The following is a 25,056-nucleotide window of genomic DNA, read 5'->3' as shown; positions in this document are numbered from 1 at the left end:
ATGTTGCCAAGAGGCTCAACTTTTTTTTTAAGCCAAACAGAAAGTACAGCTCTTACATAATGCACCAATCACAGCTAGTGTTGTTCTTTAATTCTGAATACAATGTTCCATACACCTTAAGCTCCACCCACCTGGACTTGCACAATTGGTACCGTTATACCTGTAACCCCATATGGGGGTATTACTGTGTTTGCTTGTGGAACAATGTTACTCTGCCCTCATACTAAAGTGCTTGAAATGCTTAAATATAAACCTTGTTATGGAAAGATGGTGGAGAAACAATGCCAACACTAAATGCCCCCACCAACACTGTGGTAGAAAGAAGAAAAAATGTCATTATTATTTAAAATTTTATTTATAAAACAGCATGTTCCAAAGTACACAAATCATAAATCTCTCATATGTTCTTGAAAACTGAATATGTATATATGAGATTTGATAGAGAAAACCAGACACTACATACACTTGTAAAAGATTATCAATCTTCTTTTTGATAATCTTTTATATGACACTATACATATATTACATTTCATGATTTCGGAATGAACAGCGTAAAACATGATCAGATTTTCTCAAAATGAGGTTGTAATTTTCATAGACACTAAACACATGGAATGAATTTCAGATGTTTTGATACCAATGTTTAAAATAGTAATTTTTAACATGTTTAATAAGTTTTGTGCCATATAATCATTTCAAATTACACTTTAATGCAATTAATGTTTTATACCAATTAAGCAAGCTTTAGTTTGAATTATTTTGGAATGTTTGTCTTTAAAAATGCTTAACAACATTTTTTTAAAGTATACTTATCTCCAAAACTCAAGTGTATTAACAGATTTTGCCACAAAAATAACATTTTTTATAAAGCATTAGTAAAAAAATATGTATTGTATGTATAAAAAAAGTTATTAACATATTAACATTGTAAATGATACACCATACATCTAAACTGACTACAAAAGGCAAAACAGCGCTATACGATATGGTACACAGTATCAGACTATTTTAAATGGCCATACCAAAAGGCACAAAAAAGAATTTTTTCAAAGAACTTTTCCCTGTGATATCAAACCAAATTATTTTTACCTTTAATTTTCAAGCAATGATGTACATGGGCAACCAATGTTTGTATATTTACATTCACTGATATGACTGGACATTCATTTGACTACAAATACAAATAAAATTGATACCTGTACAATTAAACCTACAAAGGTGCGACCTGCATCTTTATGTAAATATTCTTTAACCAGAATAGAAATTAGAGAAAACTACTTGTATATGAAATATGATATGTTATACTCTTTCACTTAGGAAACAAAATACATGTACATAAATGATATGCAATGAATTGTAGAAATACAATATATATACATATATAAGTGAGTAATGAATGTAGAGATACAGCGGAACAAGTGCACGCATACAAGAACTGATTTAGAGTATAATTATTGTTTCATCCACACTTATAAGCAACAAATGTTAAGTTATTTTGACATAAATATTTTCTACCAGTCTGGAAGCAGCCAAAACAATATTAGACCAGTCAGTTTGCAGCCAAAACAATATCAGACCAGTCAGTTAGCAGCAAAAACAATATTAAACCAGTCAGTTTGCATCCAAAACAATATTACACCAGCCAGTAAGAACCCAAAACAATATCAGACCAGTCTGTAAGCATCCAAAACAATATGCTTTTTATCTGGTCATGCAGGTTTTTACTGTTTTTGAACCAAAGAAATGTTAATGTTTAGGCATACAAATCAGTTGATGAGCATGCTTATGATACAAGTCTACTGGTCTCGAACAGAAACGAAATTCAACTTTGTACATTTTTATCTAATTGGTGAATACAAGTTCAGTTGTCTCTGACAAAATAAATTCATCCTTTAGAAATACAATTCTACTGGTGAAATGTTAACATTTTTCTTACATTCCTGTACTTACACTGATAATCTTAGTGCTGTCCATTTCGTAAAGGAAACATCCCTGTACAAATGCCACATCAATTTAGCAAAATAGTAATGTGAAATTTCAGAAATTCTAAGTTTTAGTATACTTCCTACTACCAATGTGGAAAACATGATAAAAACAAAATCAACTAATTAAAGTTGAATATTACAACTCATTTAAAGACTACCAAAAACATACAAAGGATAAAGGAAAACTTGGTCGAATGTTTATGTTGTAGTTATTTAGAAAAAACGTAATTATGTACATTAGAGAAATATGAATGAAACATTTAAATCAACTAAGTTATCATTAGATGTTCCATAAAGCAGGTCTGCTGATACAAAATGTCAATAGGTAAAACAAATGTCATGCTGGCTATTTGTTCATACAAATGTTGAAGCGGCTTTAGCAGGGGCCATTTTTACACCAACAGGGTTGCCTTCATCATCGAACTTGGTTGGCTCTTGCTGATAATCCTCGTACGGACCTTGGAAGCTGTCCGTTTCACTGGGCGGTCGCCTCTCATAGCTTGGGGTGCGATCATAGCTCGGTGGGCGGTCATACTGGGGGCGCCCTTTTACATCATCATCGAAGCGATCACTGTACCTATCATCATCCTCATCGCTGTATCTGGAATGCAAACAAAAATTCAACGCTCTAAAACTTATATTTGTTTGTCAACAATACATCTTTAAGCCAGCAGGTCCAGCTTCAGTTTTATATGTGCCCAATTATAAATTATTTTTCAATAATATTTAATGTCTTTTTTACAGTTTTAATTTCTTGAATCATACACAGACAATGCCTGTATTTAACAGGATTACTTATGATCTGGCAAAAGTAACCTAAACACTTAACAGGGCTTGAACATTTTTAATTAAGAAATATATATGTCATATGACCATAAAGGCAGTTAAATATGCCACCTGCACCAGCTACTTGAGGGTATATAAACCTCACAATGATTGGACATGGTGATAAGCTGAACCAGTGCATCAACCAAGCCATTCCCTGTGATGAGTTACAAGAATAACAAAACCAGTAAAATGTAAAAATCTAGCATTCACTTTTACCCCTTGATATGAACCTTGTAATTTTCCAATGAATTTGCTGAAAAGTCGAGAGATATCTCTTTAATGTGAACTACTGAAATTATCTGTATATTGCTTAAATTTACATTTGCGAGATCAGAATAGAAATTTAACCCCTTCCCACTAATTTTGATGTGCATTATATGCATATATGAATATACTAGTGGTGTTTTAAGTTCTTGATGTTGTTGTAGCATTTAACGCCATTTTTCAGCACACAATAGGCTATAAATGGCAGCCAGTATTAATGGTGGAGGAAGAACCCAGGAAAACACCAGAAAGAACCACCGACCCATGAGAAGCTACTGGCAAGCTTTCTCACATACCATATTGGCAGAATCCAACTCGAACCCACGCAGACAGAGGTGAGATGGCAGTGATCCGCAACGGAGAGCGCTTTAGACCACTCGGCCACTCAGGGCCCTGGTGTTTTAAGTAACTAGTTGTCTAAATAATACTTTTAATTCCAATTTATTTATAGGGAATCCACTTTCACAGATTTTGTGGCAGGGTCTATTCTAGAACTAAACATGGGGGGGGGGGGGAATTCACCCCTCCATTTGATAAAAAGAGGAAAAATTTTGAATACAGGAGGGAGACTTTAGGAAAAAGAAAAAGCTGGACTTCAATAAATAATACAATTTTTTTTAGCATTTGGTTGATTTTTTTGGTGCACTTTTAAAATAAATATGCAAGAATCCCATAACTTCAAAACCAATTGATTTGGTTGCTAAAAACCATAAATAGACAAAATGAAGAGCAATCCACTGGGAGAAAAAAAAACCCAGTACCATCCCCACTTGTCCATGAATGTATTAACAAAAATGTCAGTTTATATCACCATAATTCACACTCATAAAATATAACTGAATTTACACTATTCTCTTAGGCAATCTAGTCTTATTTTGCCATTGGTTTGAATATAATCAATTCTTACAAGCACATGATCAAACTGATACTGGTCTCTAAGGCATTTCAACATTATTTTATACTACTGAATTGAACCCATAAACTTCTAACAAATATATTGACACAATTCTCTTACACTTTCCAGCTTTATTGTATTTTACTATTGAGTCTAAACACTTCTTAAAAGTACATGATAAAAAGTACGCCATTTTCTTATGCACTCCATCTTTATTTTACTACTGCTTTAAACCAATACACTTCTTACAAGTACATGATGAAATTTACAAATAAAGCACAAAGAAATGAAAGCATGAAAGAAAGAAAAAAGCAAAGAAATAAAGAAAGAAAAAAGAAAGAAAGAATGAGTGTGTGTGATTTGGATTTTTTTCCATAGCTTTAAAAACAATTCAGTCATATCACTATGATGTCTGCAGTGTGACAGTTTATAGTGATGTCTAGCACTGGGGCATCATGCTGCAGACATGTAAAATGATGTCCCACCCAGTCACATTATCCTGACACCAGGCCAACCAGTCCTAATACTAACCTCTTAATGCTGAGCACCAAGAAAGGCAGCTGTTAGTTCCACTTTTATAAGTCTTTGGTATGACTCGGCCGGGGATCGAACCCACGACCTCCTGCATTTGAGGCGGATGCTCTATACCACTAGGTCACTGGAGTAATGTAATGATAGCAAATAAAAAAGAACAAATAAATAGGAAGATAGATGGAAGTATAAATATTGTGATTTATAAAATGATAGCAAATACAAAAGATCAATAAATAAATGGGTAGATACAGAGATGGTAGAATAAAGAATGGTAGAGAATAAAACAATAGTTAGACTGAAAGATCAGAGGTTGGATATACAAGGTGATTTGCAGAATGATAGAAAATAAAACAGATAAATATACAGGTAGACTGAAATAGCTGAATGAATACATAAATAAACAAACAGGGATTCTGTGGAATGCCAAATAATCAGATGAAGATATATAGATTTAAAATTGTTAATCTAAATGTTGAAACATTAATGATGTTGTCATTGCCATTGCCAACAGGAAAGTGATACCACATATACTTTCTTATTTATTGCATCCAACTGCAAACAACATAGACCCCAATACACCTTTGCATAATGCACCAGTAGATCAGAGTCTACTACCAACAAACTGCATAGACCCAGATCTGCCAGTGCACTATGCAATGGCAGATCTGGGTCTGTGCAGTTTGCAGTTAGACTTGACTTACTAATTAGTAATACTGTAAAAATGTTGTACCATTTGCTCATGAGGCAATTATGAACTATGTACTACACCATATTGCATGATAACCTGTTGTCATAATCACGAGAATGTCTTTGGAATCCTCCTTCATCAACCTCATCATCATCATCATAATCTGAGTAACGTTTGGGATCCGAGTAACGTTTGGGATCTGAGTAACGTTTGGGATCTGAGTAACCTTTGGGACCTGAAGACTGACCCCCTTTCTTATCAAAGTCCTCATACTCTGGCGGTTGTTTCTTCAAGTCATCAAAGCTGCAAAAGAAGGTAATATTTCAATATAATGAGATTTCACACTGCAATAATAATAACTAACAGTAAGAATAAAAGCCACAATTAAGATCAGGTAATGACTGTGAAATGTTCTTCTGCAACCCTACATGACACACTTTCCATGGCTGAAATGTAACTTCATAACCTTACATAACACAATTTTCATGACTGTGAAATAACCACCATAACCCTATATGACACTTCCATGACTGTGAAATATACCTCTATAACCCAACATGACACACTTTCCATGACAGGAAATAAAGCTCTGTAACCCTACATGACATTTTCCATGATTGTGAAATATACCTCTGTAACCCTACAGGACACATTTTCCATGACTTGTGAAATATTTCTCTGTAACCCTAAAAGACAATTTCTCCACGACTGTGAAATATACCTACATAACCCTAAATGATGCATTTTCCATGACTGAAATAAACCTCTGTTAAACCCTACATAACACATTTTCCATGACTGTGCAATATACCTCTTTAACCTACACAACACATTCGCCATGACTTGTGAAATACACCTCTGTAACCCATAAGGACACATTTTCCATGAATGTGAAATATACCTCCATAACCAAACATGACACATTTTCCATGATGGTGAAATATACCTCCATAACCCAACATGACATTTTCCATGACTGTGAAATATACCTCCATAACCCAACATGACATTTTCCATGCAATGTGGGCATGTGAGAAAGCTTGCCAGTAGCTTCTCGTGGGTCGGTGGTTCTTTCCGGGGTTTTCCGGGTTCTTCCTCCACCATTAATACTGGCCGCCATGTATAGCCTATCGTGCTGAAAAATGGCGTTAAACCCCACAACAACAACAACAACAACAACATTTTCCATGACTGTGAAATATACCTCTGTAACCCTAAATAATATTTTCCATGATTGTGAAATATACCTCTGTAACCCTAAATAATATTTTCCATGATTGTGAAATATACATCCATAACCTTAAATGATGCATTTTCCATGACTGTGAAACAAACCTTTGTAACCCTAAATAACATTTTCCATGATGGTGAAATATACCTCTGTAACCCTACATGATAAATTTCCATGACTGCGAATTTTATGTATGTAACCTTACATGATGTACTGTCCATGTACTGTTAAAATGCATGCTATTTTAATTATAGCAACTAAAAATTGTCAGTAATCATGATTTTACAAAATACATGATAATAAATGAATTCCTTTCTGATAATCCAACAGACTTCTTAAATAATGTACAGAAGTGGTCCAATTTTTTTTCTAACACACACAGGATAGGGACATGTAGATTTGGTAGCAGCACTTGCCCCATGTAAAAAAATATATATTTGCCTTGAAGAGTTTTTATATGCAATCTAAAACAATTAACAGGCTCCTTGGGCAAGTAGCTGTCAGAGGAAGGTAAGCAATGTGAGATTAGGACAGGTCTCAGGGATAGTGTTATCCTGTTTTAGGACAGGTTCAAGGGATAGTGTTATTCTGTTTTAGGACAGGTCTCAGGGATAGTGTTATCCTGTTTTAGGACAGGTTCAAGGGATAGTGTTATTCTGTTTTAGGACAGGTTCAAGGGATAGTGTTATTCTGTTTTAGGACAGGTCCCAGGGATAGTGTTATCCTGTTTTAGGACAGGTCCCAGGGATAGTGTTATCATGTTTTAGGAGTACCTGACAGTTTCTACAATGTTATTATTTATGTAGGTGAAATATCAACTTATTTATTACAATTTTGTAGAAAAATCAAAATATAGTAAGAAACATACATTTTTGAATAGGATAAATTAAGCTGTTTGAAGAGATAAGAAAATTGTAACATTACTTCAATTTATTTAACTATTTTTATCACACTATAATGTGAATTCCTTTTTGTGTATCCATTTTCATTGCTTTGCAGGAAAAATTGTTTTTGTATGTACCACCCGTCAAATCCAAGTGCAAACAACATAGACCCTGATTAGCCATTGAACAATTCACCAGCATATCAGGGTCTATGTTGCTTGTTGTGCTATCACTCCTAACAAACAGCAAAGATCCAGATATGTGAGCGCATTATGTGATGGTATATCTGGGTCTGTACAGTTTGCAGGTGGAATTGAGTTACATGTGAGTACATCTGGAATGTAATTTTATGGACTGGGGAAGGATTTAAATTCTTCTCACAAACGGATATTTATTTGTAGGGTCTTTCAATTCATGGTTTGAAACATGCAAGTAATAAAATAAAAAATTGGTACCCACAAAAAAATAGTGAATACACATTAACTATTGTAATTGCTAAAGTTATATTACTTATTCAGATTATGTCAGAAATAGATTTTTGTATAAACAAACACTTTTCTAACCATAAACATATAATCACTGAGATAAAGTAGAGGCAAATATGACAAGCTTACTGCTTCAAAAACTGTCATAGTTAGCAAAACAAGCTTTTGAAGTTCAACTTGTTTCAATATACATGTAACAGCAAGAGGCCCAAGTGTGCCTCACATCATTCAGCTAGCTGACATTTCCATAAAAGCTAAATGCAAGGGAAGCTGGCCAATCAATCTGCTTTAATATGATGTGTTCTGATCAATAAAGCTTGTTATATGTTTTGGGAAAAGAATGCAGATCAGTCTCACATGTGTAAATGCTTTCTGTCAAATTTGGTCAAATTATATTTATTTTTAACAGGTTATTTAAAAGTAATCTATTTCAAGTCACAATAGCCAATCTGAATCAGAATCACTTGTGCAAAATTGATAGGACTTCATGCAAGAACGCTTTATATAAAATTTGGTCAAATTCTATTTAGCTTATTTTGTTGTTGTCTTTCTTCTATTTTTTCATAACGGAAGTCATATTTGATGGCAGACTGTCATCCTTGCTCATTGTTTTAGACTGAGTTGGATAAAAGTTTCTAGGTTGTTAGTAATGGTGGCAATATTTGATGGCAGATAAGCATCATTTATGTAAAATTAAAAGGCTTTTATGTCACTGGGCTTTCTATCAAAATGGGCTAAAATTATATCTATTGTTTTCATGGAGAATCAATTTAAACATTTTTCTTTTAGTAATGACAGACATTTCTGATAGTGGATCAGTTTAATTTATACAAACTTGAAAGACCTAAATTAATCCAGGTGGTTTATTGTCAGATTTAGTCAAATTCTATTCAGCAGGTTTTGAAATGTCATTTTAAGGTGTTTCTGTTTTTAGTAATGGTATCTGTACTTAATGTCAGATCAGCATAATTCATACAAATTAACAAAGTTTTAATGACCATGTTTTCTATCAAATTTAATCAAATTCTGTTCAGTGAAATGGAAGAAGTGTTTTAAAATTATAATAATGCTGATTATATGGGATTGTGACCACTCTGGTTGCCTAGTGGTTAGAGCGTCTGCCTTGAATGTGGAGATCACAGGTTCGAACCACAGCAGAGTCATAAATAATGCTTATAAAAATGGCACTAACAGGTCTTCAGCATAAATATGTTAGTGTTAAGAGTGGTCAGCTTTGTGTCAGGATAATGTAATTGGTTGGGACATGATGCACATGTCTGTGGCATGATGCCCCAGTGCTAGACATTACTATAAACTGCCACACTGCAAACATCATAGTGACATGACTGAATTTTAAAAAAAAGCTACGTTCAAAATCCAAAACACACACACACACACACACACACGGGATTGCAGTTTAACTTCATTTCTATACATCCAAAGTCTTACAATATACCAGAATGCTTTCTGTCAAATTTTGTTGTACAGTTTTGATCTTTCATACTATAATGCTTTTGTTAAAATTCAGTCAGATTCTGTTCACTGGTCTTAGACAAGACATCATTTAAATATTTATCTATGTTAGTAATGGTGGCCATATTGAATGGCAGATTGGCATCATCAGTATCAGATTGAATATCTTCATGACAGCATGCTTTCAATCAAATTAGGATGTCCTTTGTCAAGTTTGTCTAAAACTGGTCCAGTAATTTTTTTAATAAAGTTTAAAATAGCAACTGTTGATGGATAACACACAATGGACAAAAATGCTATACCCTAGCTCACATGACCTTACATGCTGCAGATGAGGTAAAAATTAAATTATAACTGCATGGTACCACAAAAAGACTGATTTCATGAGAGTGAAATATCAAGAATTATACTACATGTACTAATAAGGTGATAAAGCATCTCTTATGGGAATCATTTAATGGTGAAGTATATTCCCTTCAGCCAATTTGCTTGTATCTATGATGGAAAACTTAGGTAACAGAAAAAGTTAGCAGCCATGAAGAGAAGACTGAAATTTTCACCAAAAAAAGGGGGACACATTTATGGCCAGAATATTTATTGTGGTGTGACTCAAAATGACCTAAATTTGGAAATTCTGCAACAATTACCAATATTCCCAAATTGGAAACCTACCTGAATGTGCAATATACCATCTATACACACTTTGAAGTCACGCTGCAAACTTAACATATCCAAATCTGCCATCATATAATACACTGGCAGATTTAGGTCAATGAAATTTCTTAGAAGTAAGCAGTAGAAATAATCAGATCACATTCAAGCTGAAAGGTGACTACTCAATTAAGTTTTATTTTGAGTGTGGTTCATCCAAAAATGCTCTGCTAACAACAAAGACACTGTTTACAATAGTTTGTTTTAAAAACAGAAACAGAGGTGGTCTCTTATGGGTATGCAAACTAAATACTGGATCCCTTCATCATGAAACATTTTAACATAAAATGTAAGGTGAAGAGTTGTCTTTCATTTTTCAGTATCAGAATGAAAGTAAAACGACCAAAATTTTTAAAAATGTTTAGTTTCCTCCACATTTGTATACAACTTAACCCCAACTATGGCTCATCAATTTTGGGAGAGTTAAGTCCCATCAGTTTTTAAGCTGTTCTATAATTACTAGGACAGTGACATTATCTGATTAAAGCAACATGCTTCAAAGAACAATATTGAAACTGGTCTGCAGGGCCATCTCAAGTCTGCAGGCAAGCACTCTCTTCAGGGCCCTCACTGACAACAAAATACAACAAACTCTGCGAAATAGTGCCCTCCAAGCAGGGCACTTCAGGCAGTTTTTTCTATTACCCAGCCCTTGTGACGGCCCTGCTAGACTGTTTCACAATACAAAATATCAAAAAATGTAGATTACCAAAGACAAAGAAACTAACAAATAAGCCTATCCCATTTAAGACTTTCATGAAAATGCAAAGATAAAGGCTGGTCGCTGACATGAACTTATACTGTCTCTACCCAATTATAAGTCAATTACAACTGCAAACTAAACTGACACAGATCTGCCAGTGCATAATGTGATAGCTGATCTGGGTCTGTGCAATTCTTTAGAAGTAATCAACAGAACAAATAACACAGACCTTGATCTGCCAGTGCATTACATGATGGCAAACAAGGGTCTCTGTTGTTTGGGCGTGACTTATAATCTGACATGCACAGCACCTGCTTATAGGGTGCCCCTAACTGAAAACTGCAATCTGAATCTAGACTTACCCTCAAATAATGCATCAGAAAAATCAGGCTTTATACTGTTACTATGAAAACCAAAGTAGAGTATATCAATGATTATCCTGACCCTTTGGAGAAATGGATTTTTCTCTGGCTAACTGGTTGTGTGATAAGTGATACATTTTACAATATAAAGTGCAGAGTTTTAGATAGGCAGTATACTTATGCATGTTACTAAAATACAAAGACATTTTTAAATGTGTTAAAATTATGAAAAACATTTTAGTTTCAAGCATTTATTCCAATGTTATAGCATAAGCAAACTTCATGTTTTGGTTTTATTTTAAGTGCATTTGATCAATATAAACTATGCATCCAGCTAGGACAAGTTCTGGAAGTTCTATGGATCTTTGAAATAATAGCACCTGACTACTGTTAGAGGAGTCACTAAAATAGAGCTAAATAAGCAAATGCACCCATTATTAGTCTTGGTCACTAAGTCATTTTGAACAGTTTGACACCATTGAAAACAGGCATGGTTTCACATCCTACAGACTGAGACGCAGTCTGGTATTTAAGTTTGTATTTTGCATTGTTCACAAAATAACCCAATGGAATTTTAAAATTCAGTTATAGTTCCAAAACACAAAGAAATGTACTAAATTTTCTAAATTCTTTTTTTCTAGAGTTCTGAAACTGTGCATCTAGATGACACAGTTGATCTAATTGACTTAAAGTTCTGGAAATGTGACGTCTGCATCTAACTGCAGAATGAAAGGTATAAACCAAGATATGTTGACCCAGAATGCATCTGGAAATCTGACAGGGGCTGAAGAATATCTAAAATACACTCGCACAGTCAGCCAAATATTGAACTGTTTTAATAATAAACTCTTATTCAAAGGCAATCAAAGATAATTTTAAAAAAATATTTACAATAGATGATTTGCGAAATATTGCTTTTATGAAATTATTCTGACTTTTATGCACCAATTGTAAATATATATAAATTGAGAACAATCTGCACTCTTCTGGTAAGCACTTATTAATATTAATTAGTGTCAATGCTTATATTTATTTGATCAAAATAAATGGAAAACAAACTTCTCTTTCAAAGCATTGGACTTTCAATAAATAAGCAATATTCTCTTCAGAACACCCTTCTGATTAGCAAAAAAAAAAATGGTTACTGATGAATTAGTGATAGGGCAAATGATCAGATAATTAAATTTTCATTTGTCATTTCAAGCTGGGTGAGTGAATTTCAAACCCTGGATCTGGGTTATGCTGGTTCCAGCTGTGCATCCACTGTACAAGAGAAAATATGGGTTACCAGACAGTTCTTGACAGGCATGCTAGAGATGTACATTTTGGGGTACTAACTTTTCTAGACAGTCATATTACAGCTGTATATAGAAGAATGGATTAGAAGACAAAGTAAAATAGTAAAATATATGAAAAATAAGCAAAAGTTGGAAAGTAATAATACAAATTACAGAACAAAATGTTAGTTAATGTGCAGAAAGCAAAATTAGACTGAAATGAAGAATGTCAATAAACATGTCAAAATGGATAAATAAAACCATTTTCAAAAGAATGCTATTCATTTTGGACTTTCTTCATGCTTAAATTCAGTACTGGATTTTAAAAAAAAAGATTTGAAGAAAACAAAACTGCCAGAAACATTTTCCTCTTTTTCATACATGCAACTATTTCTGCATCTGGAATACTTTAGTTTAAATGGATCTTCATGTAACAAAATTCATTTATACTCTGCATTTACCAAACATGGTCACTTATTGGCTGGATCCAACAGCAAACACCAAAGACCTTATCTGACTGAGCATTTATGCAACACTGCTGTTTTGTTCAACTGATTATTTCTAAAAAAAAACTGCATATATCCAGATCTGTTGGTGTATTATGCAATGGCAGATCTAGGTCTATGAAGTTTGTAGTTGAAGCTCACTAAAAAGCAGATACAGAAAGGTGCATGTTTTTCTGATGGGGTCTTAAATCAAACATACACATTGTGTGTGTGTGTGTGTGTGTACATGCACTGAGTTTAAGGGCATGTCAGCCTAACCCTTGTTATTTGGTGCCAATTAAGGATGTTGAAACTGTGTAAAACAAATAAAAAATAAAATACTGATAAAACATAAAATCCTTCAAATTTAGAGTCAAAATGTCTTACATAAACTATATTCCCTCGGAAAATGTAAAACATTTTCTTCTGTGACACATCATACAATTTCTTAACTGAGTTCACATAAAAAATGTCTGCCTTTCATGCTGGTAGTCTGTTCAAGTAACAAAAATGTGTTCACTGTCAATGGACATAGTCAAGGTAAGATAGTCAAGGTAAGGACTGTGGTTGAGGTTCACTTTTCAGGAGGTATGCAAGAGTCAAATCAGGTCATTGTTTTTTGTATGATCAGCAGTACATACCACCTAATCTCTATGACTCAATCAATAAAAGGGATGTCAATTTCAAATCATGGATTTGATGTTCTCAAGTTTTTTTGTGGAATTTTTATTTTGCATATTTTGGCAAGTATACAGAACATGCTCATTTGTGGTATTCTTAAAGTTTACAACATACCCCAATCTTCTGTCATAAAATGCAGTGGCAGCTAGATCTAGATCAGTGTCCAAGTTCTTTTGTTTTACTCCTTACAAATTGCATAGACCCACATCAGAAAGCCCATTATATGAAAACAGATCTGGGTCCATACAGTTTGCAGTTGGACCTGTTTCTAAGAAAGTATATATAATACAAGTTCCATCTTCTTAATCTCCCTACACATCCAACCTCTGTATAAAGACCTGCCCTCGAAGACAACATTTGTTTTCATTACTGTTGGGGAGACAATGCTAAAAAACTCATGCTTTCAATTGAATCCCCCAAAATCATTTGTATGTAACTGCATCTGTCAAAATTTCTCAAATAAATGTTTTAAACTAAAAACAAAATGTGTACTTCTTGGAGTGTCCTTTTATTGCAGTGTCCTTTATTGACAATACATCTCCATAAATGTAATGTTCACAATGGTTGTGGCAGATCTCTGTTTTTTTAAAACTTATTTCTGAAATGTACAAGCAGGGTCTATTTGAGGACTAATGGTTGTGCGATGTGCACTTATTAAAAAATACTGCATTCAAAAATCAAATGCATGAAAATCACACATATTTTCAAGACAAATTTTTATTTTTTCATCAAATTTCTCATATATTTAGAAACATTTTCTGCAAATAGAGGGATGAATTTTCCCTGTAATTTTTCAGTTCTAGAATAGACCCTGTACAAGTTAATTTAAAAAAAATACAGACATGCATGCAAAAGCTGAACTGATCATCAGATCTGTGACTGTTCTACAAGCCATGATCAGAAAGCTTATGAACTGAAGCAAAGCAATGATAGCAGAAATTACAGCAAGGAATTCTGGAACTTGTTTCAAAATGGCACCATGCATGATAACAAGCGCATGAGAAAAAGGCTTCATGGAGGACAGCTGTATGAATTCAATGGGTCAAATTTAAGTCATGTTTGTGAAAATCCATGTTACCACTGCAGCCAAACTGTTAGTCCAAAAAGTTACATACACACTCACATGCATTGCCCATCCAATTTCTTGCCCTTTGATCTCTTACCAACATGTTGCTTTTTGCCAATAAATTGTCATGCCAGGATTTTCTTTTTTCTTGAATTCCCAAGTTTGCCTGCCCCTTTCCCTACCCAACATGCATAATCCATGTACAACTATACTTATAACAGCATTTTCTAAAAGATAGCTGCAACTAGTTGTATGTCATGAGGCAATGACTGATGTGATCAGGCTTGTAAACTGTGTAGCAAGCAGTAACTATTGATCTTGTTGAATGAATTAACTTTTTAATATAACAATTAATTATAGCAAACAATTTTTATGATCAATGAGATTTGTAAGATTTAAATTTTTAAGATTTATGGCATGTGCTTTAATATGACAGCTATTGGATTCTTAATTACCTTATACACTCATTTAGAAGTCAAGCCCAACTACAAAGAACACTTGATTCTAAATCTGCCCTCACATGATGTGTTAGATCTAGGTATATACTATTTGTTCTACTGGTTACTTGAAGCAAACTGTATATACCCAGATCTGCTGGTATAGTGTGCAATGGCAGGTCTGCTTCCTTGCAGTTTGCATTTAGAAAAGACTTGTAAGAAAATAAATATGGAAAATAAAGCTGAAACTAACTTCATTCAGGACTGGAGTTATAATTGGGTATATATAGTAGATAAACTAAAACTGACAGAAATTATTCTCGAATTTGTACTAATTTTATTCAAGACTGAATTTATATTTGAATGTTTAAGTTCATTAATTATTCACATATGTATTTTTGCATCATGTTATAGGTTAAGCCCAATCAAATACAAAAATGACATCAAAATGGGCAAAAAACTTCAGTGTCCTGCATGTTTTATACAGAAGTAAATGCAAATACTATTTGCAAAACTGGAACTTCCAGCACCTTTCATTTTCCTACTTGTATACAACTGATGAATAAATTGATGAAATATAGTGGGTGGGGGTGTGAATTGGATTTTTAACATAGCTTTTTAAAAAATTCAGTCATATCACTATGATGTCTGCAATATGGCAGTTTATAGTGATGTCTAGCACTGGGCATCATATTGCAGACATGTAGCATGATGTCCCACCCAGTCACATTATCCTGACACCAGGCTGATCTAACACTAACTCTTAATGCTGAGTGCCTAATGAGACAGCTATTAGTACCATTTTGATAAGTCTTTGGTATGACTTGGCTGGGGTTCAAATCCGCGATCTTCTGCATCCAAGGTGGATGCTATAACCATAAGGCCACTTGAGCAGTATATATACATGGATAGATAGAGGGAGATAAATAATTTTGAACTGCACTATCAATTTGAGTATTATATAAAATAATATTTATTTTGATAATTTATGAAGAAAGATGTTAGGATACCTAGGAGAATCATAAGAACAGATTTTTACTATCACTGATGCCAATATTGGAACATTGGTCAGATCCATCTAAAACAATTTAAGATCCAGATCTATAATCATATATTGTGCCAGTATAACAGGGTTTCTGCCGTTTGTTTTACGGACCAGTCCCAACAACCACTGCCAGAAGGTCAGGGTTTCTGCTGCTTGTTTTATGGACTAGTCCCAACAACCATTGCCAGTAGGTCAGGGTTTCTGCTGCTTGTTTTATGGACTAGTCCCAACAACCATTGCCAGTAGGTCAGGGTTTCTGCTGCTTGTTTTACGGACTAGTCCCAACAACCATTGCCAGTAGGTCAGGGTTTCTGCTGCTTGTTTTATGGACTAGTCCCAGCGAACTGTGCCAGTATAACAGGATTTATGCTGTCTGTTTTACTGACTAGTCCCATGAAACTGCATGGATTCAAAGCTCCTAGCGCACTGCAGTGGCAGATCTGGATCTGTTTGCAGTTGGCTCCAGCTTCCACGCTAGTATAGTATGCATTTCTGCCTTGTTATAACGTCGTAGTCGGGGTGAAATGCCAAATCCTACACTATGTACTGTATTGCGGTATATTGGGATTAGTGAAATATAATATACTAAACTTTGCAAAAGAAAGCTAACATTATGTACTGAATGGAGTTGTAATGATAAATGCAATATGTTAAGAGTTGTGAAAATATACTAAACTTTGAAAGAGTTAGTCAGCAGAAACTATTTAATAATGGTGTTTTGAAAGAGAAAAGAAGATGCAAAACTAAGTTTCTCCTTGTTGTCTTTTAAATCTTATTGTCATACACTAGTATGATTTTAGTCATGGGGTCCATAGTGGTACCAGATTATATACATATTCACAAAATAATGAGGCAGATCATAACAGGGGAGTGCTGTGTAGGAAAGATGATCATTTTGAGCAGATGATTCTTCCAACAGAAGAATGAAACTGATTGTTGTCTTTGTACAGTATCATGTTGATATGACCGTACAAAGTTTTACAAAACGGTAGCAGCTTCAAAACCAGCCTTGGTATTTGACATTAACTTGTTGTTGTTGTTATAGGGCTTAATGTCATTTTTCAGCACAAAATAAGCTATACATGGCAGCCAGTATTAATGGTGGAGGAAGAACCCGGGCAAACCCCAGAAAGAACCACTGACCCATGAGAAACTACTGGCAAGCTTTCTCATATACCCATATTGGCCGAACCCAAGACTTAAACCCACGCAGACAGAGGTGTCACTAACATTATTTTGTGAATAGGGCACATCTGTAATAAAAATCTTGCAAAGTCAAAGATTTAAGAGCAAAAAGCTCAGTGACAGAGACACCTATATATTCTAAATCCAGAAAATTTTGGTTCATAATACGTCTTTCACCCCTCTTAGGGAATCAAAATATGCCTTTCACCACTTTTTGGGGTCAAAATATACCTTTCACCTATTTTAGGTCAAAATACTGGTTTCACTGATTTTCTGATCTCTAGCAAATATTAACAGAGTTGGATATGTCATAATGGGTATACAAATGGAGAAAATGCAAATGTGATGACAATGATGGTAGTGAAAGATCATATATGAAGAGCATGCAAGTTTTTGGTGTTTATGACCTTAATACTGTATACACCTCATAAAAGACTATAAGATTCTGTTTATACGCTAATATTTTAGTACGTGTGCTTTCTGAGATAATAAAACGGGTGCAGAAGAAAAAATGAACAGTATGCAGATATAACATTTCAAATGCTGTGGAATAAAGTCATTTATTGGCAACAAATGTTGAAATTTGGCAAAATATTGAACAGCAGGAGCACAAAAAAGGGGTCCCAAAAACCAGAGCAAAATGCAGCTGAAACTAAAATTTGCCAAAACAAATCACAACTTTTTTTATCTTGTGTATTTTCCACAACTTCTAACATTCCACATCAATATTGCAAAACAAAACAATCTGCTTCCAGAGATGGTCCGATTTCAACATTTTACGGATTATAAAAGAATGTTTTTTCTCAAGATGTAATAAACTATTTTTCAATATCTAAAAGTGAAACCTATCAATTGTATTATTATACTGGCTATTTCCCTTTCAAAAGATTGGCATGTCCAATAACTTCTTCAAATAACTTTATTTTTATCTGTTGTCTACAAGAGGGAATAAGATATCTGAGGTAAACTTCTCAATCAAGACATCAGTTATCTGAATGTCTCTGTACAAGAAAATTAAATTAACTTCTGCAATCATTCTTTGAAGTGATTCATTGATATCATTGAAACCTCAGCTAATCGGTAAGAAATGAGTATATACAGTTGTGAGTTTTCTAAACATGAAAAGTGGATACCTGTTAGCTAGATTGATAATATTTTGTTTCAGACAGTCTAACTGGCTCCGAAAGGGATGCAGATAACGATAAAGAAGAACATGCAAAGATTTTTCATGAATGATTGGGAATGGGATTTGGCATATCAAACTGGAGAAACTGGAAATATAATTCACACTAGTTAATTGCTAAAATTGTCAATTTTGGTTCCGAGAAATTTTATAGAGGAATGGTGAGCAATTTAATATATGCCATCTCCCACCCACCCCTACCCCATGATGGAGAAAAGTCTTGAGTGAAAAAATGGAAATGATACTGTGAGTATAATGTATGGTCAATGTGTATCTTTTGATAACAATAATAAATACCAAGTTTCACCCCAAAAAATGCAATTTATTCATCAATGACCACAATACTTATAAACTTTCATGGCAATCTGTCAGAAATGCAGTATTAGTTAGAAGAGAAAATGGGTAATAACTGTAATAAATATTTCCATATTTGACAACTTTCTTGGCAATTCATCAGAAATTACAAAACTAGTTGTACGAGCAAGATTGTGTCATACTACGAAGCAAAGGGGCAATAACTATAAAAAGAATTGTCCCAGTGACCTAAAGTTTTGTTGTTGTTGTTGTTGTTGTTATAAGATTAAACGCCATTCCTCAGCACAAGATACGCTATATATAGCGGCCAGTATAAATGTTGGAAGAACATCAAGGGAAACCCTGAAAGAACCACCGACCCACGAAAAGTTACTAGCAAACTTTCTCATGTACCCACTTTGGCTGAGACTGAGACTTGAACTTACGCAGACGTGAAATGTCCGTGATCCGTAATGGTGAGCGCTTTAGATCACTTGGTCACTTGGGGACCTTACCTAAACAGTTAATCTGTTTAGTGATTAATATCCTTAATCTAAATTCACCCATACAATTTTTATGCATATAGACACATTAGTGTCTAAGAAACTGAAAGAAAAGCAAAAATAGAAGCAGGTACTTTAAGTCATTGTGACCCATTTTCCCCTGAGGTGAGTATAACCCTTCAAGTTTATAAAGATATTTAAATGCATGATTTGTAGCAACCACGAAAGAAATCCACAAAAATTTCCAAAAATGATATTCCACAAATAAAAGTGAATTTACAATAGAGAATTGTTAGCTTACGATCTTTAGCAAAGTCAACAAAACAGAGGGTAAGTCCAACTACAAAAAATGCACAAACCCAGATCTGCTGTCAAATGAAGTGCCAGCAGATCATGGTCCATGAAATTAATTTGTAGTAAACAGTATGAGATGGCAGATCATGGTCCATGCAATTAATTTGTAGTAAACAGTATGAGATGGCAGATCAGGTCAACAATGTTTGCAGTTGGACTAAACTTATACATAAGATTGTATGTACTATTAGAGATGTCTGTGTTTTGTACAGGAAGTAAAATTTCATGAGCATGGTCTCAGATTTAGAGGTGAATGTAATAGATAATGTAAAACTGTTTAAAATTTATTTATGAAAACTAACTACAAATTAATATATTTTAAAAACTTGATGAAAAAGACAGATACGTCAATGTAACCTCATGAACTATAGTCATCTTGCAGTATCCTGATTCCACACCCTATCTGACGCAGTGCCATAAATTCCCTGTTGTAGAGTTTCCTATGTGCTATTAACACTGCTCTGCAATAAATGTTTTTTTAACAAGTGATGTAAAAAGTGAACTCTCCAACAAGGGGTTGTCTGGTTGAAAGTATGCCAAGAGGATAGGGAATATATCAATGCTAATTGATATGCTTGGTTTTCTAAAATGACCAATCTTTGAAATAAAAGGAGCCTAAGAAGGTATTATACTTCTGAAGAAATGAAAGTCAACTCTTAAGTGTGTTGAGGGCTTTAGGATACTTCATGTTTACATTTATTTGTAGGTTTTTTAACAAGTCTGTCTTTTTTGCAATTCTTTATCTTTACATTTTCAGAACTTTTAACTGACACCATATAACCAGTATGGGATGACATGCCATTACACCCTAATATATACATTTATGTCTATATTTATTTAACTTTAGAAAACAGTTTTTGAATTTCCAGATTTATACAGATATGTTTCTCAACCTGTACTTCCTTCAATTAGTCTCTAAGAAAACAAATGAGTTTGGAACAAATCAGGATGGAACACTAAACATGTAAACTGGTTACATTTTAAGTGCCTCTGCCAACCTGTGTGATTGACAAAGATACATGTTCTGCCAATAGGCCTAATAAACAATCTCCTGGTTTACTACACAATGCTAACTTTGCAAGTTTTATAAATGAGAAAGGCAGAGTGAAAAATTACTGATGAAAACTAAATGCAAAAATGTACCGCAATTATGGCATACATTATTAAGTGAAAGAGGGGCTGAGTTACTTTGGGTGACACCAGAGAGGCAAAGAATTGTGGGTAACCTTGTGAGTGCAGTCTTGCTTTTAAAATGTGTTGTGGGCAACAACAACAATCAAAGAAGCCATATCTCGAGAATAACAATCTATTTTGGGATATCCAGTTAAGGAAACTCCAATGGCAGAATTTCACAATTTCTCTTAGACATCAGAAGACAAGGGAGATAACCAACCAACCAAACCCCACACAAAAATTAAGGTACTTAGTTATTTTACCGATCTGTCTTCGTGTGAATTAAAGTTGCATAAAACTCTTTTAACTCTGAGGTTAAAGTTGAGATTTGTGCTCAAAAGATTTTGAGAATATTGGACAAGTTGTCTTAATGTTAAATATTTGAATATTTTCCTCACCCTTTTATTGTTGAATTGACAAAATGTTTTATCTTTTATTCCATCATATCAGTGTAATGATTTAATTACAAGAAAATAATTTTAAATATTGCAACACAAATCCACTGTGCTATACCACACAGTTCATAAAACCATTGTGTGATGACCTGTGACAACAATCAACAGTAAGTAAAGATCTCCAGGTCACATGGATGAGTGTGTATGTGTGTGTGATTAGGATTTTTAACGTAGCTTTAACAATTTTTCAGTCATATCGCTATGATGTCTGCAGTGTGGCAGCCTGTAGTGATGTCTAGCACTAGGGCATCATGCCACAGACACAAAGCATGATGTCCAACCCAGTCACATCATCCTGACACCAGTCCTAACACTAACCTCTTAATGCTGAGCGCCAAGTGAGGCAGCTGTTAGTACAACTTTTATAAGTCATTGGTATGACTCGGCTGGGGATCGAACCCTTGACCTTCAGCTTCAGAGGCAGACACTCCAACCACATAGGCCATTGGAGTGGTCAGAAAGAGAGAAGAAAAAGAAATGGATGAGAAAAATGAATCAAAAGTACTTGTAAAATGTTGAAATCTGGACCTGTGGTTTTGGTTCATATGGCTTAGCCTAACCATTGTCATTGCCTTAATGAAAACAATTGATGGTATTGATGGGACTTTAATGGGATTGAGCAAGATTTTGATAGCAGTCACATTATTGGATTCAAAACTCTTACCTATCAGATGTTCCGTTCCTGAAAAACATATATAATAAATGCTTCTTTTCATTGGATACTACTGTGAAGTCACTTATATTCATGGGATATATATATATATATATATATATATATATATATATATATATATATATATATATATATATATATATATATATTCATATTTATGGATTTAATACTTTCTAAACACAGCAAAATTTAGCCATTACCCATCTTAGGGAACACAGCAGAACCTGCCTGCTCTTGTCCATGGACTTTGAAATTGACAGAAAGGTCAGTTTTTGCTAAACCATGAAAACTGAAACTCCCCAAAATTCAATGCAACTACAAATGTTCCTTGCTATAATGTTGATCAGTGGAGCAATAATATGTCAGATGACAAGTGTGGTCACCCTATAAATGGAAGAAACACACAGAAAAATAGAATTTAAAGGTGTAATCCAATCAATGATTGAAACCTTGTTGTATCAGAGGCAGTTTTATATATGATGATTTAAGAATCAACCAATGTGCAACTACCAGTATAGGTCAGACATATTTTAAAATCAGATTTATAAGGCTGCCTCATATCAACATTTCCTGATAGCGTATGTTTATTGTGTGCCTACAAAACATTACAAAGAAAAAAACTGCAACAAATTTAACGTACAAAATATTCTTGATTCAATTAGAGCTGTCACATAACTTGATCTCTAGCCTACATACCCCAAAATAAATAAGAGATTGCTTTGACCCAATTAGAACCCACATGAAAAGTTCAAGGGGAAAAAAATCTCATGCATACGCAAAACCAGACAAAGTAAGTGACCTTGGCCTTTGACATTCTGATCTTCAAGAAGGAACTTCTTGTTTATCCAAAAGTATTCCACTTTAAATGAAGTTTTATGACAACTGTATCCAATTAACTTTAATACTAATAATGCAGAAACCAAAATCAAACTTTCCTTTCAATGTACCTGATCTTACCTTTGGAATTTCAACTCACTATGGTGCTATTTCTGCATAAGTTTCATACCTAAGATATTTTATAAAATGGGCCACAAGAAATGCAGTAACTGTGTAGAAGTCCCAATATCACCATTTCAACTCAAAAGAAGTTAACTTTTGACTCTGAAAGCACTAGAAAGCTGATATTGTTTAAGTGTAGCCTCCAATGATCCAACTGAGATGCAAAATGGATACAGAAAATCTGACATAAAATCTGACATACTATCTATAAACCCAACTCAAAACAGAATTTGCCCTTCAATGACCTTGATTTTTCATCCTCAAATCAAACAAGTACTAACGCTTTAAAATGCAGTCCACCTAAGAAGACTAATGAAAATCTCTGCAAGAAACTTGACAAATTATGCTGAAACCAAATATACTTGCTTATAAATCGTCCAGCTGCAAACTGCACAGAACCAGATCTGCTATCGCATAATACGATGGAAGATCTGGGTCTGGGAAGTTTGTTAGGAGTAATCAGTTGAACAAACAGCACAGACCCTGATCTGTGGGCATATTATGACAATAGATCAGGTTCTTTGTTGTTTTCAGTTTGACTAAACTTAGTTACAAGTCTAGCATTCCAACCAATCAACCATCCTGGTTCCTGACTAGATTAGTCATGTGATATGTTGGCTTATTCGACAGCCCTGAGCCTGCTGGGCATTTCAAATGTAGAACTAAAACGCTATTCAATATCTACCTACAACTGCTGTCACATGTCATATGACCAACAGTCCTGTTGTTGTTGTAGGGTTTAACACCATTTTTCAGCACACGATAGGCTATACATGGCGACCAGTATTAATGGTGGAGGAAGAACCCGGGAAAACACCCGGAAAGAACCACCGACCCACGAGAAGCTACTGGCAAGCTTTCTCACATACCCACATTGGCTGAATCTGAGACTCGAACCCACGCAGACAGAGGTGAGATTCCTGAGAATGAATAATGTAGCAAGTGTGTAAGAACAAAAAGTATGTTTAAAATTGGGTGTGTATGTATGTGTTACACTTCAAAATGTAAATTACTTTTAGTTTTAAATGTAGATATTTGTCTATAACATTTAATAATGTATTACCATATTTACATAGAAATAGATGTAAATTTCTTACAAATGTAATAAAAAAAGTGAAAAATGATTGTATTCCAGAGAGTAACATAATATTAATCAATCACCCTGCCACAAAGTAACTGATTACATTCTAGAAAGTAACATCATGTAACAAATTGCCTGGCCTCAAATTGAACAATTGTAACTGACTGTAATTGTGATCAAACTTTTCTGAAGTATTCAATCAATTACAATGAAAGTGATTGATCCCAGGTCATTTTATGAGCAAGTAATGAGCACTATCAAGAACCTGGATATGCACCATGTTAACAGAGGCATCCATTAACCATCAGAGACTGACAGAAAACCTTGACAAGTACGTTTGCTGGAGGAATAGCTAGAACATAAACACCAACAAAAAAAAGAAAATGACATTCTGCACTACACAAGTACTTATCGCATTTATAAATGCAACATATCTAAGGCCATGTATGAAAGAACTGGTCTTGTTCCTTGTACCTTCCACATGTTCAGTACTAAGTTATTATACTTTTAAAAAATGTGTCAACCTTTTAGCATATGACGCAGTTTTCATTGCAACCGAGTTCATCATCGCCATTTTTACCATAAGGAAAAAAGACAATGGTTTTATTCAAAATTATGTTGAAGATCACTTAATAAATCCAGAGTAAAAAACCATCTCATATCAAATTTGTAACCTTCCACTCCTGTAACTAACAGTCAAAAGCTCCAATGGTATAGCATTATGTACAGTATCAAGAAGAAATACTCCACATCTCCAAAAAAGTACTTCAAAGTACATATACCTAGATTCAGGGCCCAAAGTAGCCAAGTGAAATAAAGTGCTTGCCTTCACCAATCACTGCCATCTAACCTCTCTGTCTGTCTGGGTTCAATTCTCTGGCTCAGCTAATGTGGGTACATGAGAAAGCTTGCCAGTAGCTTCCCTTGGGTCAGTGGTTTTTACCAGGGTTTTCCCTAAGTACTTCCTCCATGAATTAAACTGGCTGCTACGTATAGCCTATTGTGTGCAGTAAAATGGCAGCCATGAAAATGCAGACATGGCTATGGGTCCCATTAAATTGGTAAAATTCTTTTACATCATGGCTACTATTTCAATTTAATTTAGTTCTTGACAGAAAAGAA

At 34.3% G+C, this 25,056-nt stretch overlaps 1 protein-coding gene across 4 annotated transcripts in view; it reads right to left on the bottom strand.

Moving 5' to 3' along the window:
- Positions 1 to 336: 336 nt before the first annotated feature.
- The window catches only part of LOC149788031 (neuroglian-like), a 101,799-nt gene continuing 77,079 nt past the window's right edge, over positions 337 to 25,056 (bottom strand). For 2 of the 4 annotated variants that reach the window (XM_089974308.1, XM_089974310.1), the window contains 3 exons: positions 21,846 to 21,863; positions 5,291 to 5,497; positions 337 to 2,586 (listed from right to left, as the gene is read on the bottom strand). In XM_089974308.1, the coding sequence (XP_089830434.1) occupies positions 2,340 to 2,586; positions 5,291 to 5,497; positions 21,846 to 21,863 (472 nt within the window). In that variant the 3' untranslated portion in view covers positions 337 to 2,339. The remainder of the gene's footprint in view (positions 2,587 to 5,290; positions 5,498 to 21,845; positions 21,864 to 25,056) is intronic. The other 2 variants (XM_089974309.1, XM_089974311.1) reach the window with 1 other exon arrangement.

The sequence above is a fragment of the Sinohyriopsis cumingii genome, chromosome 11 (assembly GCF_028554795.1).
Source record: "Sinohyriopsis cumingii isolate HCF-2022 chromosome 11, ASM2855479v2, whole genome shotgun sequence".
NCBI lineage: Eukaryota > Metazoa > Mollusca > Bivalvia > Unionida > Unionidae > Sinohyriopsis > Sinohyriopsis cumingii.
The sequence above is the reverse complement of the archived record's forward strand: the minus strand, read 5'-3'. Positions and strand labels throughout refer to the sequence as shown.